General features: G+C 39.2%; 1 protein-coding gene and 1 long non-coding RNA gene across 3 annotated transcripts in view; both read left to right on the forward strand.

Annotated features, from left to right (window-relative positions):
* Window positions 1-5824, forward strand: part of LOC103147989 (uncharacterized) — a 54677-nt gene extending 48853 nt beyond the window's left edge. The window contains exon 3 of the long non-coding RNA XR_477309.2: window positions 4418-5824. This is a non-coding gene — a long non-coding RNA (uncharacterized LOC103147989). The remainder of the gene's footprint in view (window positions 1-4417) is intronic.
* Window positions 5825-9665: 3841 nt separating this feature from the next.
* Window positions 9666-19186, forward strand: part of LOC103147991 (matrix metalloproteinase-16-like) — an 83460-nt gene continuing 73939 nt past the window's right edge. For both annotated transcript variants that reach the window (XM_007566575.2, XM_007566576.2), the window contains exon 1: window positions 9666-10237. In XM_007566575.2, coding sequence (XP_007566637.1) covers window positions 10112-10237 — 126 coding nt within the window. In that variant the 5' untranslated portion in view covers window positions 9666-10111. The remainder of the gene's footprint in view (window positions 10238-19186) is intronic.

Consider the following 19186-nt stretch of genomic DNA (forward strand, 5'->3'; position numbering starts at 1 on the left):
AAATATATATATATTTTTTACATATTTGTTGAACTAGCACTATGTCCTAACAGTATGAGACAAATAATCTGGGGGGGAAAAATTAAGCTCCTGCTGCTATTACTGTCTGAAGAAATAACCAATCAGAGCCAGGAGGAGGGTCTTAACATTGTCAGTCATGCTTTGAGCATTCTCTGCAGGCTCTGCCGTAGCGTAGCACTCAAAAGGGTGAGGGTGTGTGCGGTGTACACAAGAATGATTGGCAGCGCTAAGACCCTCCCGCTGGCTGCGATTGGTTGTTTCTGACTGAGCTGTGTATTTCTGTAGTTAACGTTGGACAAAGGCAGAGGAGTTTCTTCTTTTTTTTCTCCACAGATTATTTATCACATATTATACAGCAATGACATTGTCACACTTGAAACATTTTTCAAATATGTTTTATTTGTAATCGTCACATACTGGAGCTTTAACCTTAAACAGGAGAGCGGGTGGCTATTCCCTCTTTTGGTGTTGCACTTCCTCTCCCACTGAAATTATTGACAGTTCTGTTACGATCTGCTGTAGTCCCACGAGCCCAAGCCTAAAAAGGAATAAACTCCTGCCTGATCTCTTAGCCAGAGAAAGAGAGCGTTTGCCAGAAGCACAAACTGACCCAATTCCGTGTTGCGGATCAGTTACAGGTTTAAAAGCGAAGGGGTGGTTGCACCGCGCAGCGTAGAACTGTTAGCTCCCTACAGGAAACGTTCAGAACATTTTCGGTGCAGAGTGGGGAGTGGTGGGGGGGGAGTCTAGTTTTCTGTGATACTGTAACCACGTCCAATCAGAGGGAAAATCTCCCCTGAAGTTGTTTGTGTGCGAGTGTGGTGAATTACTTCCCCCCTGTTCCGTCTTTGAAGCTTACAGTTTCCAGGCTTTTGAGAGGTCTCTCCGAGGAGCTATTACACGAACCATCTAAGCTCGATATACCGGCTGATACACGTTATTAAAAATCTGTCAGATTGACAACATTTTACAGGACACTCAAGTTTTTGAAATTTCAACCTGGTGGGAGGGTAGGAAAGAAAAAAAAAAGAAACATGAATCTGGCCTCATTTCTAACGTGTCTGCATACAAAAAATACTAAAAGCGATAAAACGGACATTTAATGTTCAAGCATTTTTCCTTCAAATTGCTTTGCAGCAGTCGGAGAATTGTGATATTTAGTCTTTTCAGAACCAGAAATTTACAATGTGACTTAATCGAAAAATTAAAATAAATTAAACCACGTCTAAGCACAGGACATGATCCCCTGAATTAACTCGGTGCTCTGCCTGTCTATTAAGAGTTGGCAGGACAAGACAATTGCGAGTCTGACAGTGTGTTAAGCCCAGGAGGAAGAAACATGATTAACTTACGATCTCTGTAGATTTATGACTTCTCTCAAGACTTCAGAAGAAAGAATGATTGGAAGTAATTCCTGAGCTTTAGATCAGTCATAATTTTCTAAGGAGAGGTCTAATGTGAAAGTTTTATGAAAGAGACATTTAAGGAGGGATGACAGGGTTTAAAACGGAAGGAAACTCAGAAAGACGTTCTCGAATTCTGTTACCTTAAATTCTTGCTCTGCTGTGACGATTATGAGACTGATGATGAAGTTTCTAAATAGAGAAGCAGGGATTTGTACCGTTTTCAAATGGATACATCTGAAAAAAACGATACATTTTCTGTCATACTTCTTAGCTTACCATGTATGGCAGTATATTAAAAAATACAATGTGTTACATGTATCAAATCTTGAGACATTAAATGAACTTTTGTGTCACTTCTGATATGCTCCTGGTTTGAATACTATGTGTGTATGAGGATGAAAGGTGTGTTATTTTCACTGTGACGCTACCAAAAACTGTAGCTCTTCCAGGGCAATCTGCAGAAACACACAGCTCCGTCAGAAACAGCCAATCAGAGCCAGGAGGAGGGTCTTAGCAGAGTCTATCAGGCTTGTGTAAATGCTGCTCATACCTTGCCCTTTGCTGTATGCTATGTTGCAACTTCTTCCCCACTGCAGAGCCTGAAATGCTCAGGCTAGTTAGCATAGCTACCAAAGACGGCAGACAAACAGTTTTTCTGTAACAGTAATTTGCTTCTTCGCCATTAGTACCTTGAGCAGCGCGTACACAGGCATGATTGACAACCTGGAGGGTTTTTTAATGCCTCTTTTAACTGAATGTTGTCAGTCAATCCCACAAATACACAACAAACTGTCAACACAACAAAAATCTACAGGAAGGAACTCTACTTCCTGTCTTGCTTCAAAATAAGAGTCTCAAACATAGACAGGATAGCAGGCTTCCAGCTCTTTCACATAAGAAATAGGTGGTAAGTAAATGTCTTAAGTATCTCTGGTATCACTGTAGAATCTGCTATATTCCTAGTTTGGCAGTGAATTACTTTTAAACATTTCTAAAGGTTTTCCTAAATGATTCATCATGAGCTTTGCTACTGGGAAAAGAAAGGAAAAGAAATGAACTTTTTTTTTATTATGTTAAAAATAAAAACATTCAAAGACGCCAGTTAGATGCTTTGATTATTACAGCTGCAGCTTTCTTTTAAGCTCTATGTGTAATATATTTTTTAAAGACTTCCAGCCTGTTTTCAAAGCCGAAGAAATCCATTGTCATCCACATGCATACCCCGGCTAATTTAGGAACAAAATCCACCACCCGCTCTACTAACCGAGCTGCTTCGTCTCATTAATTTCTTTCTGTTCTGAGTCGCGGTAAAGAGAGTCGTGTTTTGCAAGTTGGTTAATATTTTTTTTTTTTTTCATAAACCCACAACTGAGAGACCCCCCCTCTCATTCCAGGCGGGTGTAAAGTCGAGCACATTATGTAAATATTCCTTCTTTTTCCAATGATGGCAATGTGTGGGATGTAATCAGACCGTTTTAATACAAAACAGGCCCCCATTTTGTGCGTGTGTGTGTGTGTGTGTGTGTGCGCGCCTAAGGTTTAAACAAGCCGGCGCACAGCTTCACATGGCAGGGCATTATGGCTGGGTTAATAGAGAGCAGCCTCTCTGCCTTGTGTTAAAACGTCCAGGAAGCAAGCGCAATTACATCACTGATGGGCGGGTGGTCGGAGCCAGGGACCCCAGATGTGTGGATTTCCTGTGTCATTCGGTCCTCAGAGCTCAGCCAAGGCGTGATTGAAAATGACAGAATGAAGGATTTCGGACAGCAAAGCCGGATTTTTAAGAATGTGCTCCTCAAGTTGGGATGCATGCTGGTGAAAAACACAGCGGGGGTTTCTTCTTCTTCTTCTTCTTCTTCTACTTCTACTTCTTTTTCTTCTTCTTTGCACAGTTTTTTGGCAAGGCTGTTTCTAATATGTAGGAGGCGGCTACTGTACAAGCTGGGAAACAAAACATAACGTTTCCATCTATTTTTGAACTGCATGACTAAATGTGGACTCAGAAATTTTCATTTAAAAGCCAAATTAGACTTCCTGATTCATTTCAAACAATAGAGGGAGAAAGAAAGAGAGAGAGAGAGAAAAAAAAATTACATGTAAACTTAAGCCACTCTTCATCGACTAGGGATTTAGAGCCAAATAAGCGTCGAACTGCGGAAAATACTTGTTGGAATATGAAGCTCTTTTCTTGAGCTTTTTGACCTGTTTGGTTGGGGCTCATCCGGCTGATTAAACATCAATCAGTCTTTGGCCTTGTTGAAAAAAGACTGCTTCTCACTGCGTCCTGTTCAGCCTGCGCTGTCGCTCTGAGCCGAATTCAAAGCAACATCTGGAGAGGAAATGCAATCCGCTCCTGATCCCACCCAGACACAGGAGTAATACAGGAAACAAAGCCTCCTAAGAAAGGATTCTCTCACACACACAAGGAAAGGGAAAGAATCAGTATTTTATGTGTTACTTCTTTTCCGTGGATTCAGCCCTGCTTGCTGTAATACTCACTTAGTGCAACTGTTTTCCTTGAGAAGTAAATTAGTGAAAGCAGTCCACCTGAGCTTTTCTGTAAAAGCCAAAAAGACACCATGATGAAGACCAATAAACATGTCAGGGAAAAGATAGTGAACAAGTTTTGAAGGTAAATAAAAAACAACTTCAGATTGCATGCCCATCTAATGTTCATCTTACAGGCAGACAACAGCAGAATAATCCTAGTCAAAGCTCAGACATAAGTCCAATTGGGAACCTGGTGGCAAAACTTGACCATTAATGTTCATAGACATGCTCCGTCCAATCTCTTGGATTTGAACTTCTGTGCGTTGAAGAATAGGCAGCAATTTTAGTCTCTAGATCTGCAGAGCTGATGCAGAAATGTTAACACTGCAAATTATTTCTTTTTTTTTTTTTTACCACTTCACTACTTTGTGCTGGTTCCATCTTATAAAATCCCAACAAAATACCCAGACATTTATGATTTTTTTTTTATTTTCTTTTAGATTTCTTTCTAAATGTCCAGCCAAATCAGAAATGAGACCGACTTGTTCATCTCCAGGACACCACGCCTTATTCATTCCATCTCTGGAGCTCTTGATTTTAAAATAGGAGCAATTCATCCTCGGCAGATTGCAGGCCTCTCCTCATCATATCTTTTCCGCTAACCTCTTTGCTCCTGGAGAGAGGGAGACAGACGGAACGATTTGGGTTTATGCTGCCAGGTGATGAGCGACGTCTGACTGGGAGCAGATGCAGCCGTGAAGAGATGGAGCCGCGCTTTGCAGGGAGAGGCTTTCGAGAGTCCTGGCAAAATCTCCACGAGTGGAAGGACAGCGTGGAATGGGTCAGAACTGTTAAAAAAATAAAGCGTTGTACTCAGGATTACAGAGCGACAGAGGAACGTTGTTATAGGAAGAGAAACGGGGAGGGAAGTAAAAGTTATTTTTAAAAGAATTAGGTTTATTTAGCTTGTAAATAAATGACTGTTGGAAAGTGGAGTTATGTCCCACAAATACAGATAAAGAACATACCTTCAATTTCATTGTTTGTGCAAATTAAAGTAGGTATAAATGATCTCTTTGCATTCTTTCCTGTTTTGCAGAGATTTTGACTGTGCATCTTCAGTGTGAGTTCACATGAAGCAGATTTTACACAAAATATTAATAACTGAATCAAAGCAAACCTGACAGACCATTTAAAATTAAGATTTACAGGTGTTTGAAGACACACAAAACCGCAAAAAAAACAACTGAGTTTGACGCTATTGATTTTTACAACATTTTAATCCTTTATTGAAGTTTTTCCTGAAATATGTGAAAGGAAGCAGCTGAAAAGACTGTTTTCTCTTCTGAATGTCTGACTTTTGCTGTTCCTCTGCCTTGTTTCCGGGTAGAACAAAGGATTCTTTACTGACATAAACAACCAGCGAAGAAGAAAAAAATACTCAAATAATAATATTACACATTTTCTTCAAGTCATCTATTGGAAAAGTTTCTGGTTCCTGTTTCTGCTCGGAGGCTCTAAGTAAATTGTTTCAAATTTGAGGAAAGTAGCAATTTAACATCCCAACACTATACTGTTTTAGCAGTGCAGGTTTTATTTCAGATTTATTCTCTTTTATTGTTGTTTTTTTTTGTCATATTTTCAGTAATTTAAATTATTACTACTATATTGTTGGTGATTAAAATCCACCATGATAAAAATCAATTTATTGTTGATTAACATTCTGTCATTGTGTTCTGCTGAAGACAAAAACATAGTATCTTCTGCTCATATTTTACAGCACAGCTGATACAGGAAGTTAGAAAAGCAGTTCAATACCTCTGGAGATTATTTGTGATGGTTTTTATTCCTGATGATTTTTGGTGTTTTTTTTTTTTGTTTGCAATAAATATACAGTATGATAAAACGATGGCAATAACTCGTACTGCTTGCTGTAAGGTGCTATAGAGACTAGCAAGGAATGTAATTAGCATTATTTTACAAAGCTGAATATTAGGCACGTGTTTGTAGTTCTTTAAAATGTGGATTTTCCTCATAACTGCTCAGTAACTCACCGTTTCTGCATGGCCACAAAGCGAACAGCATTACTGGATAGTGAAGGCTGCAAGCCTACAAGACACCCTCCATTTCTAGAGTTACATGGCAGACGTTGCCTTAAGCTTCTGCACAACTTATTGTACAGTTGAAATAATTAAATATTAGATTCATTAATTATTTTTTTGGAAAATGTTACTGTAATAACGTGGTTATTATTCGTAAATTGAACATTAACCGCAAAAACAGATGAGGCTAATCGAGGCCAGAACGAGTTCATTCATAAGCTTGAAAATGCCTCTTTAGGCTGAAAGTTTTACACTTAAGCTGAGTCTTGCACCCCCTGCAACTCCGTTATTAGTACAGGAAGACCCTTCGCACGAGAGAAGCCGCTGATCTGAGTGACAGGGACACATTATCATCATCTCCTTGGTAATAAATTGTCTCATTAATTTATGCTCTGCTGCGTGCACTGATGAGATATATCAGCGATCTCTGTTTTCCCTCATTGCCCTCTGTTATAAATAGGATATTCAGCACTTTAGGAGGCGTCAACAAATAATGGGTGTTGAGTACAACTTTCGCTGTTAAAGTCGGAACACAAACACGTCCTTTATGCTTTAGTGGCCACAGTAGCTGTAGTGTTTCCATTGCTTAATGTGCGCTAATCTTTGTCGATATTCCACTAATGTAAAAATAAAAACACAATTTCACAGTCGTGTTTCCATTAAATAAGAAACGCAATTACAGATCATGCAATCTTATTACTACTGTAAATTGAAGATGAAGCTTAAAAGCAAAGTCTGTGGAATGAAACAGTGAATTAAAATAAAACATTGCCAACCTTGGAAGATTTATGGGCAAATATCTCGTCATAATTATGCCTAGACCTTTGCTGAAGGCTTCAGGCAACTTGTTGGTGAGGCGTACTTTGGATCTGCAGAGGTGTGAACCTGTATGTACAATTTAAAAATATATATGTATTTAAATTTACTCAAACACTTGTTTTTTTGTTGTTGTTTTTTTATCAATGTTATTAGTTTTATGTCAATTTCACTCTTAAATTCCTGCATATTACAAAAGTTAGCATCTTTTTCACTGTGACTGTGTTGCAAGTGTTTTGCAGAAGGAAAAAAAAAAGCATCTTTTGTTTGTATCTTTATGGAGATATTATTTTTGCCAGAATTATTTTTTACCAACAACATTCAGCATTTATTTTAAATTTTTTTGAGAAATTGATACATTGTCATACAAGGTGGTAATGTTATCAGAATAAAGTAATAAAATTATGACTTTATTCACATAACACTAGAACTTTATTCTTGGATAATTTTTACTTTATTCTCATAACGCCATGACTTTATTCTTGTAACATTATTAATTTATTCTCATAGCCGATTGTTTTCTAAAAATTTCATTTTTAGCATTTTCTTAGCCTGGCTTTGATCTTATATTATAAATCCAGATGTCCTGTGAAGACCCTTAGAGGTGTGTTGGAGAACCAGCAGCACCTTTAAGCACAATGAACACAGCAGACAAGGATACATTTGTTTGTGGAGAGGTTTAAAGCTTGGCAAGGTTATAAAGCTTTATTTAACATCAAAAAAACCTCACACAGCGCTGTTTGGTCAGTCATCTGAAGAGACGACTGATCAAACATGGCCGTCCACGAAAACGGACGAGGAGAGACAAGGAGAGCACAGCTTAGGTGGGAGAATCTAGTAACAGGACGGCTGTAAGTGTTTTTGCCTACATGCAAAATGCAAAACGTGAGAACCTAACACAGTACGCCACCCTCAACACGTCTTGCTCATGCTGAAGCATGGCACTGGCAGCATCAAGCTAAATAACGGGTAATCCTGGAAGAAAAGCTGTTGGAGGCGGCAAAAGATTTGAGACTATGGCGGAGGTTCAGAGCCAAAAGATAATGGATTTTAACTAAGCATATATGTATATTTGAGAGCTTTCAGGTTTGTGGTTTTAATATGATAAAACACTGAAAAGAAAAAAAGAAGACTTTTTGCAAGGCACGTGAACTGCAGCCAAAATGTAGAAATTTCAGTTCAGCTGCGAAAGAGAAAACTCCTCGGAGGAAGATGGGAGGGGATGTGTGTATTTTGGAGTCCGTCTGAGTTTTTGTTCTGACACACAATGACACAGCCGTTTACCAGATCCTCCCTTGGAGTTAGGCTAAACAGAAAAACCTTGATCTGGCTCGTCACATTCAGCTTTTTGCTATTCCCAGAGGAAACGGAACTAAATCTGACAAACTTTAAACTGAACTGTACGAGTGAAAGAAAGTCCTTAATTACATGACATTAAGGTTGTGCATCATATAATATCCAAAACTGTCAGAAGATTAGTTAAAGGTGCATCTCAGTACATTAGAATACTTTTGAAAAGTTAATTTATTTTATGGATCTAGTTCTGCATACACTGGGATGTATTTTGCTTAACACCCATGCACTACATCTGTGGGTGTTTTTGCTCTTGATGTATTGACTCCAGCTAATATTTACACCTTGTGAATCTCAGCCAAACTAATCAATATGATTTCCTTCCTCTCTAAAAGCTCCTTTAATCTCAGTTGCCACTGAGCCTTTTGCTACACTTTTTTCTTCCTCTAAACTTTCCATCAATATGCTTTGATATACCACTCCACACAGTGGCAGACAGTTGTCAAATGGACAGTCTTCCTCATGATAACAGTACTTAGCACATTGCACAATATCTCTACATTAAAAATGTTTTTCAAAATGTCTGAGAAACTATTTTTGAACTTTTCATTTGCTTAAAATTCCTGAAATTAAGCTCTTGAAGAATTTCAGTCTGTGTAAAATGAACCTATATAAAATGACTAAAGATTTTGAATGCACTCTCACTAAATACATTAACACATTCCAATTTATTGAGGTGAACCTGCATAATATCCAGAATTGTTTAAAAAAACCCAAAAAACTTTACGTTCATTAAAAGATTAGTCAAACCGGAGGAGGATTTTTATTACAAAGTGGGGCTGAACACTTTATTCTTCCTGCTATAACAGCAGGTCAGCTTGCTTAATTTTCCTTGACTGTAAGTATCAGCATCTTCTAACAGTTCTGCTGAATAATGTGATCTTAAACAGGATCGGTCCTGTCATCGCCCTCTACTGGCTGTGCGAAGAATGTATTTCAAATTTGCTCCAAACAGAAGCAATGACGCATGTATTATTATCTTTTCTTTTACATAAGCTTAATATAACTTTAGACAATTTAAAGAAAATCCAAATCTGTTAAAAATATTTTTAAGTTCATGGGGTTTTTTTTAAAGGGACAGCAACAATTATTTTTAGGATCCACTGTAGAGTTTTACAGACCTCGTTGTATGTGCAGTAAAGAATAAGTACATTTTTTGTGCATTTTTAAATAACAGCAGTGTTTTATTTGTGTAATTATTTTGTTAGTACAATTATAACAATGGTTCTTGTCATCTGGAGAAAAAGACACAAATCGGAGCTCCACTAAGCATTGTGAGGTTATATAAGTGTTTACAATCAAATGAAGTACAGTAGAAAATGGAAAAAAAAGGGAAAAAAAGGCTGCAACTGTTCAGTTTGTGTCAAACATGGCAAAGAGAGCTGCCGGGATGCGAGTTGCTTTTATTGGAGACTCGGGATGGAGAAGGGATGGAGAGGGAGGGGTTGCTTGGTGCCAGTGCGCACATGCGCAATCGATTGGACTCGCAGTTGAAAACGGGCAGATATGCCGCGCGCTTACAGAGAACGAGCTGGACGCGTCCGCCTGGAACAACGGAGGACCGACCCGGGGACCGCTGCACCGGGAGGCTGCTGACAGGCGACCGCTTCCCCGGGGGAAAACCTCCTCCCTGAAAAAAAAGAAGAAAAAAAAAAAGAAAGAAACGCGGCCGAGGAAGAGGAGGAGGAGAGCGCGCCGCACGCATCCGCTTTTTCTCCCGTCTCTCTCTCTCTCCCTCTCTCTCTCATCTCAAACATCTCGTCCAGCTTTAATTTCAGCCCCGCTAAGAGAAGAAAAGCAAGGAGACACCCGCGATGTTGCTGCTAAACGTCTAGGATTTGCTGCCGCGCGCGCGTGTGTGTGCATAGACTGAATAAAGCTGAGCACGGACAGAGAGCTACAACAACAACGACGGGCTTCACTATGGTTTTATTGGCTCTCCGCAGCAGGAGATGTCTTAATAGCCGCTGTATGGGGACGTTATGCTTGCAGTTGTTGCTGTGGATTTTATGTGCCGTGAACGGAGAGGAGCAGCCGTTCAGCGTGGAGGTAAGAACTGGACCGGTATCTGTTAAAAAAAACAAAACAAACAAACAAACAAACAAAAAAACAACACAATTCTACCTACGAAGAAAAGCGCCTGCTCCTTTGTGCGGCTGTATTATGCCTATAATAACACCATGCGAAAAAGTATTACAGGCAGAGTGTAAGCTCCTGTTCCCACAATAACAACAATTGCGTCTTTGTGAAAAGCCCAACTGGTTTGTCGCTCTACTTTATCAATTCGCCCTCTATGTGTATAGGCATTAAAAAAAGAAGAAAATAAACGATAGAAAAAAGGCTAAGAGAAACCTTGGCTGCTGTTGCGTTTGTTGTTCAACATGTTCATTAATACATAATGTCCCTCATGTGCACGAGATAAAATGAAATAAAGCAACCCATGTAAACACCACAGGTTAAACATGGCATCTTTTACTAGACAAGGTAGTGATAGGTTCCAGGTATTTAGGTATGCCAAGGATTTAGAAAGTTATAATTTGATGCTAACTAATTAATATTTTCTGTTGTATCCTTTCTTTGTTGTGATGTATTTTTCATTTGTATATGATGTAATCACCAGATTTATCTCTTTAGTGTACATCAGTGTGAAAGCAGGCACGCATCAGTTACCCATATCAAGGTACAAGGGAAGGTACAAGGGAAGTTACATCCCCTATCTTCCAATAGTTTACCTTCTAACAATATGCCAGAAAAAGTGATGGGAGTTTTTTTTCTAACTGCTTGCCCTCCTGCACATTGACACTCAGCTGGCTGAAAGAAGGCAGCATTTTTTTCATCTTTTACAAGGAAGACAAGAAGATTTTGGGTGTTTGGAAGTATTTTGTTGTTGCCACAAACACAAACAGTAGTGTTGTGAAACGCAACGAGCCCCACCCATCACTTCTGTAAAGTAAGGCTGTTTTAAAACTACAAACGACAAGTGACATGTCTGTAAAGCAGCAGGCTGCAGGCTGGCGATCTGAGCTTACCGCCGAATGAACAAATTACCAGCTTGCTGTGCTTGTGCTATTCTATTTAAAGCAGAATTGCAGAAATGTCCAAGAAGCTCCTGAGAACTCTGGAGCTTCTAGAGCTTTTCTACATGTTTGCTCCTGTTCATCAAAAATCAAAAGACAAATAAATGAATCACTGCATTGACTTATTTGAGCAGCAAGAGGGGAGAATTGTTGCATCTCTGTTTTAACTGAAAGCGACTCTTTCGTGTCACACGTTTCAATCTTAACGCATTGTAAAAAGCCAGCTGGATGTTTTTTTCATTTTGGCTTTTCTGTAATTGCTACAAGTGAGCTGTATGAAAAGGAAGCACAATAGGCTGTAAAACGGAGCTACTGTGACATTGTCTGCGCATGTAAAATTTAAGTGGCAACATATGAGCTCGCCTGCAGAACCTGCAGCACTGCCTTTGCACGTTGTCATCATCGCATACATCACTGCTTATGATGAGACCGGTGTACTGTACTTTGCTCAACACTTTTAAAACTTTGTCAGCTAAATATAAAGAAGGATTTGTTATAGTTGGTGCAATCAGCACTCTCTTTTGGGGGGGGGGTTAAATAGATTGCCATACTTTAGAGTAGAACTAGCACAACCCCCACATGCTGTAAGGGAAGAGAATGATGAAATCAGCAACATATGTACAAGATAAAACCCTACTATTCATACAGCCTAAGAGGTATTGATCTTTACAGAAGGATCATTCAAGACAAAAACCTGTCCAGTTTGAGATATCTTTCTGGTTCATGTCATGTTCAAGAATGGAAACTCCCGTTCTGACCGGCCTCATGTGAAAGAGGCACAACTTAGCGATTTCAACATCAGCAAAGATCTCACAAAGGTCACTGGAGCAAATATTTGAACTGGATGGATGCCAGATGTTTGTGTTTTTTCAGCCTCCCACTATATGGGCTCAGCAGAAAGAGCTCTCTGGAGGCTAAGGCAAAGGGCACTTCATGAGATTTTAGGAGAAAGCCCGATCTGCCCGTTTCACATCCAACTTTTTTAAGAGTTAATCATCTCATCGATCATCTGAACACCAAATGAGATCATCCGGGCATGTTGTTTACCGAAGGTCATTCAAGCTTTGCGGTCACATATCCACATGATTTCACAAGCTTTGTGAACCAGCTCTCTTTGGCAACAGACTCAGGTTTCATTTGGAACGAGAGTCGTTCATAATTCTTGGAAACCGATTTTGGACTGAGCTGCTGTTTGACAGAGATTTCTCTGTCTTATGTTCAAGAAGAAAAAGTTGTATTTTTCTGTGATATTTAACCCAAACTTCTCCACTGCACAACAGAATTCACAATGTAATAAAAAGGTGTAATTTTCACATTAACATCGCTGTGGTGCTTTAGAGCATTCCCTTCTCCTACGCTGCCATCCTCCTCGAGTCTTATTGTCCTCCAACAAGCCTGCGCATCCTTGAAATGCTTTTGCTGGAACACGGCCATGATTCTGTGACTTGTTACTTAGAAATCTCAAACATATAGTAAAGCAGTGTGCAGCCCCCGTATTACTTGAGCGTGCTTACGTTCTTGTGAATAATGCATCTAATCGGAGACAAAGGAGCTATGTGTTTCCATATGAACAAAGGAAGATATTTGAGAACGCTGTGTTTCTGAGAGCGAACAAGCAAGACTGTCCCGACACTGAATGACACTGATTGCGTCTTGTAAAGAAACCGCTGAGCACGTGTTTGTCGGTGTATTTATGCTGCCGTGTTGAATAAATACAGTTTGATATCCCTGAGCTTTCTGACATCACAGCATGATGCAAAACTTCCACACATGTGGACCTTCTCTTGTTGGTGTTTTTTTTTTTTTTTTTGCTGTCCCTGATTTTTACTCCTTTCTGTCCCATCTCAATAAAAGAAACAACAACACACTAGCGGACATGTAAAGTTCATCTTCTGCCACCTTGGGGATTTCAGGTGTGAAGACTATTTTTAACATTGGCTCAAAAAGAAAAAAATGACACAAAAATAAACAATAATGTACGTAGCTACAATCTGGCAAAATCAGAGCATGAAAATTGGAGATGCACCATAATTTCCTACTTGAATCAGAGCCAATTAGGGAATTATGGATATGATAATATGATTTTTTTGCTATACATGTAAAGCATCTGCATGCTTTTCTTTAAAATTTAATAGAACAATAAGGTGCTTTAAGTAAATAATACCCCAGCATAAAGGTAATCTACCTGTGAATCCCTCACTCCTGATTCTAATAAATGTGTGGCATTTTATCCAGGAATGCATCAAAAAAGTAACATATTCTTCACTGACCAATCTGGGCCTCTTGTTACATAATCTTGCTAATTTCTCTCTCATTTCGATACGAATGACACTTTTTTCCCCCAATATGCTAACGCACAGCATTGTCTCATTATTTTAATGCATTTTTGCAGAGCTTAGCTTCAGGTAGTTAGGAATGACTCTTCCTCCTGTCCGTCTGGAGGCTTGTAAACAAAACAAAACAAAACAAAACAAAACAAAACAAAACAAAAAAAACGGCGGAAACTCAGCTAGTTTCACCGGAGCCGCTTTCTGCACTTGTTATGACGGCGAGGATAGATGTGTTTGTCTCCCATACCTCTAACACAGGTTGTAGAGGGTAATAATGCAGGCAGAGGTGAGTAAGTATTTCCTCCAAGTAATAGGAGTGGTTTAAGTTCATCTTGCCGCTGCCCTGTAATCGCTGGCCAGGCTGCTGTCTTTTAGAAAACATTACCTCTTTGAGTGGCAGCTTCAATGACAGCTTTGTGGACTAATTAATGTAGAATGCCACACTCCTCTCATTGCTTTTCCCTTTTCTCTTCCCTTGGATTACATTTTACAGCACATGCAGCTTGCCAGGGAGCGATAAAATGGTAATTTGTACCAACTTCTAACACTTAAATTAACACTATATCTCTGTCCGTCTGTGCTTTGAATCGTTATGAGCCGCTGGTTATCCAATTGTTTCCCCCCTGAAGAACTTTGAAAATGTGATGTAATAACTAATGCTAGTGGATGCTCCATTTAAATTAGGGTTTCGTTTTTGCGATTTCAGTTGGCATAGCAACCAACTAAAATTGCAAAGGATAGTATGACATTCTTGTGTTGTTGTTTCATGTTGAGTTGGACCCATTAGATTTCTGACCAGTTTCTGACCTGCCCATGCAGATTTTAAGGGCTGCATGTTAGCCTGTTTTTTTTTAACATATTGGTATTGGTCCAATAAGTAAAACTGGACTGATTGTAACAACCATTGTTTATTTCCATCTTGTTACCATTTATTTTATGCATCTTGGGGGGAGGAAGGGTTTTGGTTGGCCATGTGGTATTTCTTCAGTCAGTGTTAGTGATGCAGCACAGGATTATGAGGTGTTTAACTGAATCATGTGTGGTCACCAGTACATAGATATACATATACTGTATATAATATCATTTAATATTAGATATTAGCCATAACAACAATGTTATTGTCAGATATCAACATTGATGCCTTCCTACTGATAGCTAATCCCAACTTCTCTTTGACAATTACGATTAAGCGACATTACATTACGGCCCTCCTGTGAACATTGATATTAATTTGTAGAAAAGGAGATCATTTCACAGTGTGAGCAAGTAGTTGTTTAAAAATGTTTTACTCATCGTCAAAGAAAGAAAAGTAAAATATTGTTAGTATATCATTTACATTGTTTGACATTAGCATCTTGTATTAGCAGTTAGCAAAGTTAGTCACTGTAGACATCAGTCTTTATGTGATTTATTCATAGAGAGAGTAGACCCTTTCTTTTAGTCTGCTTGCATTTCTAAGTCCTGCATATCATTGTTGGCAGATGTTGAAATCTCAAAAGAATAAAATGAGTTAATTTACAGTAAAACGTTCAGTCTGGTATTGTTTGAAGACGGACGCAGGTCATTTTTTGGCGCTTTGCTAATTTGCCAACATGTTCCCAAGAGAGGACAGACTTGAAACTATGAGATAATTTCTCTGTGCATCTTGGTGCTAAAATGTAGCAAAGCAACAGGTGGGAGAGGGGCAAGTTTAAACAGCTGAAGAAAACTACTCACTCCACTCGTTTCTCTGGATTAAGATGTCTTAACTTTTAGACATCTTTCTTTTGCAGATTTTGATATCATACCTTTTTTTAAGACCTTGGTTTACCTTCTTAGATCAAAGTAAATTAGTTCATGTGTAGCCTACATTTGCTTACAGAAAAGAAACATAATTCACTGTTTTACTAATTAAGTTATTTGTACAATTAAGATTTATTCACATTTGATCCACCTAGATTTGTCTTTTGTTTGTCTTGCTGATGAAGCATTCCTCAAGGAACACAATGTAGACATGTCAAAGCCTCCCGAGCATCGCACCGGCTTGGTTCTGCTCAGGGAGGCATCAGGTGCAGTGCTGTGCTCTGACTAACATTAAGCGTTTGAGTCATGCCTCTGTCCTCACCAGAGACCGAGCGGAGTTGCTTAGTCAGAGATAATCTGCTGTACAACAAAGAGAGTGCGAAATTGTTCTCCCATCTGTTGACACATCTTGTCTCGGATGAAGGCATGAGTGAATTTATGGTTCAGGTAAACTTTGCTCGCGAGTCGCTGGTAATTGCTTTCTCCATGTAAATCTTGAAGATCGTTTCCATGAAAATGTCCCAGATGGGCGAAACGCAACGCAAAATGAGATGATGCTGAGGTGTCGACTCTGTTGAGACAAACCTTTCCGTTATCGGGTGACAATAAAATCTTCAGCAAGTGACTTTGTTAGTTGTCTTTTTGAGTCTGAAAGAGAGGAAAACATTGACTGATGAGTTTTGTTTGAGAAGAAAAGGTCTTGATCCTGGTCACTTAGTTTTTTTCTCTATGTTGGACATTTTCAGTTTTAGTCCCATATCGAAAAAACAGCTGGGTATAAATGAGAGCTGTCTGCTGCAGGAGCTTTTGTAGCATCTACACACTGATTTGTATCTTCAGGTGGATTATTTTGTACCTATTTTGACAAATTGAAAGTAATTTTCTTTACTAATCATATACAGTACGGAATAATTTAATTCCAGTAGATATAGTTTACATAAACTAGAAATGTAAGAAATGTCATTTGATCATGAGTCATAACCGGTCCTATTTCATGAGTGTCAATTAACCCAAATGTGGATAAGATATATAGAAAAAGAAGCATATAATCCTCAGATAATAATAATAATAATAGTAATAATAATAATATATCACTAAGTTCAAGGCGTTTTCAGAGTTGAGGCGTTTTCAAGAGTTTTTAGAGCTGTAATGGAAGTAGGAACAAACACAAAGGTAGTTACATCAGGGTTTCCCCCAGTGTATTACAAGCTTGGCGGGCCACCAGGCTTCACTTGTTCCCCCACCAGCCTAAGCACTGCTCATTTTTTAAAAGTATTTTTTTAAATGTTTACATTTTTTTAAAGCTTTCTAGTTTATGTTCACGTGTTAATCTTCCAATCTTTCAATGACACATAATTATCAAGTGATATTTTCAAATTTCCTGTCAACTTTAAACGTTTTTTAACTCGACAGCCCTAGCGCCCGACCACCGAGCTTAGCCAGTTTTCTGGGGGAAACCTTGTAACATGGTCAGGTGATATTTTTAACTCCAGAGTTTCTGCAAATGTATTTATTAAATTTAAGACTCTTAAAATCAGTACATAAAATAAGACATGCCTGAGTTATGAAAAATGCATTATTTGATAACAAAGTGAAGTAAATTTGTAGCCAGGTGTTGCTACCCAACATAACACCGTCCTACAGTAAGTAGTAAGCTTCATAAAAGGTGTTGACAATGGATTTTAGTGAACTAATAAAAGAAAGAATTACAAGTAAATGAGTGAAAGTGCAAATTTTAGACACATCTATATATTATTCAAGGCTTTAGTATCAAATTTATAGGAGTATTTACTTGTAACGGCTTTGGCTGGGATATCTGTCAAAGCTATGTCTATTAAATGCACCGTACTTTTACAAGCTGGAAAAATCCTGAAAAACACTTTGCTTTTGAGGCACACAACACAGAGCTGTTGGTATCACGTGAGAAATGGCAGCATTTTCACCTCCGTCTCAGCTTGTCTTCCCAGTCAGCATGTTCAACCTCTGAAGTGGCACCTGAACGTTCGAAAGCGACTAATGTGAAGCGGCACGCTCGTGTGCGAGCGTCTTTGAAACGCGTGTGGGTCCTCCAGCTTCTGGGGATTTTCTCTTAATGTCTCAAGCATGTGTTGGTTGGAAGGGTGGGCGAGTTCACTTGCTTGCGTGCAGTCGCAGCAGTCCTGCAGGTCACTAGACCAAAGGAGATTCTTTAATTCAGACTGGATTATAACTACCGAAAACAGATAACTGGGCTAATAGATCTCGCGTGCTATTTTTAACGATAAGCGCTCGCCCGCTGTGCGTTTTTGCTGTGCCATTTCCCAGAAATTGCTTGGCAGTCGGTCAGTGTACTTTTGTGCTCCAGTGTTTTTCCTTGAACTTTCTGTTAATGAAGTTTGAATGTTTCGTTCCCTCCCTGCGGCACGGTGGTTATCGGCATTGGTATTAACTACTTATCTACTCTACACAATTCAGCAAAATAGCCCAAAATTGAAAATGCATCACTTCCTGTGCAGCTGGGGCTTCCACCACCCCCCCACTCCTAAGGTAGTTAATGTAAAGCGATTAAGTTTGCCTTTGTGTCCCATCAATCACAAATGCAAACAGGCTTTTTATTTGCATGAAGCTGCAGTCTTGGATTTTCTCATCTTAAACAAAGTAAATACATTAGTTTGCTGCTGCCGTTTGCCTTTAGCCATATTTCTCCACCAGACAGTGCAGTATATAGGAAGCAGCTTAACTGCCAGTGTCTGGGCGCTCGTAGGCGCACGTATTGGTGTATTTTTATCGGCGAGTCTCGTCCTCGAGCGCTCATATGGATTGCGTCATTTGGCTTTGGTAGGATAGCAGATTTCTGGACCACTGGGGTGTCTGTGTCAGTCTGTTCACCCAGATACAAACACAACAACACCTTCACTGACCTAAAACATTCCTCAGCACATGCGCGCACCGACCTGACACTCTTCAGCACTTGTTACTGTTACGTATTGTTTCATGTCCTCCTTTCTGTGGGCGAACAGACGTTCTCTCCTCTTCCAAGACATGTCTTTGGTCACAGCTTGCTGGGGTGTTAAATCTTAAATGTGACTGATGATCGCAACGTGATGTGTTGCCCGTGGGGCGTCCTATGCGGGGCTGTAAGTTTAGACTCTGGAAGAAATGGTAAAGCACAAGTGTGAGTGTGTGTGGATTCTTTGACACGCAGCATTTTATGAGTCATGGTGAACTGTTTCAAGCTTTTCTTTCCATAACTTCAAATTTAATAACTACAACAGTCATCATAAAACCGTCAAGTTGATGCCTTGCCTTAATCGAGAATTATTTGGCTGTTGTTTCACGTTGCTGCAAGTTGGAGATGCACCAACGAATCTAATGGTGACCAGTATAGTTTTTTTTTTTTCCTTTATTGGTCTCGACAGGTGACTGTCCAGTCAGAAACTCCATCTTTTCTCCCAATCCCAGTTAGCTACTTTCTGTCTCAGTGACGTCAAAGAAATACAGAAATGTAAGGCAGTACTGTACTATGTACTGATTACTCCATTATGTTGATGTTAATTAATAACCTAATTTTAAGTAATGCAACAGGCAGACCTCTGAAGTGCTTCAGAGTAACACAACAGATTAACTGGGAGATGATTGAACAAGTAACTCAACCATCACCCTCTGGTCAAGACAGCACACCATAAGCATGCTGTGAAAAACTAAGCTGGAATATTTTGAAACCAACATGAGAGACAGTATTACAAATATTACGATAGATGTAGAAAAAAAACAGCTAAATCTATCTGTGACCTTATGGGATTATCCAGCAAGTGATGTTGAAGTTTTCT

The sequence above is a fragment of the Poecilia formosa genome, unplaced genomic scaffold, assembly GCF_000485575.1.
Source record: "Poecilia formosa unplaced genomic scaffold, Poecilia_formosa-5.1.2 Scaffold193, whole genome shotgun sequence".
Taxonomy (NCBI): domain Eukaryota; kingdom Metazoa; phylum Chordata; class Actinopteri; order Cyprinodontiformes; family Poeciliidae; genus Poecilia; species Poecilia formosa.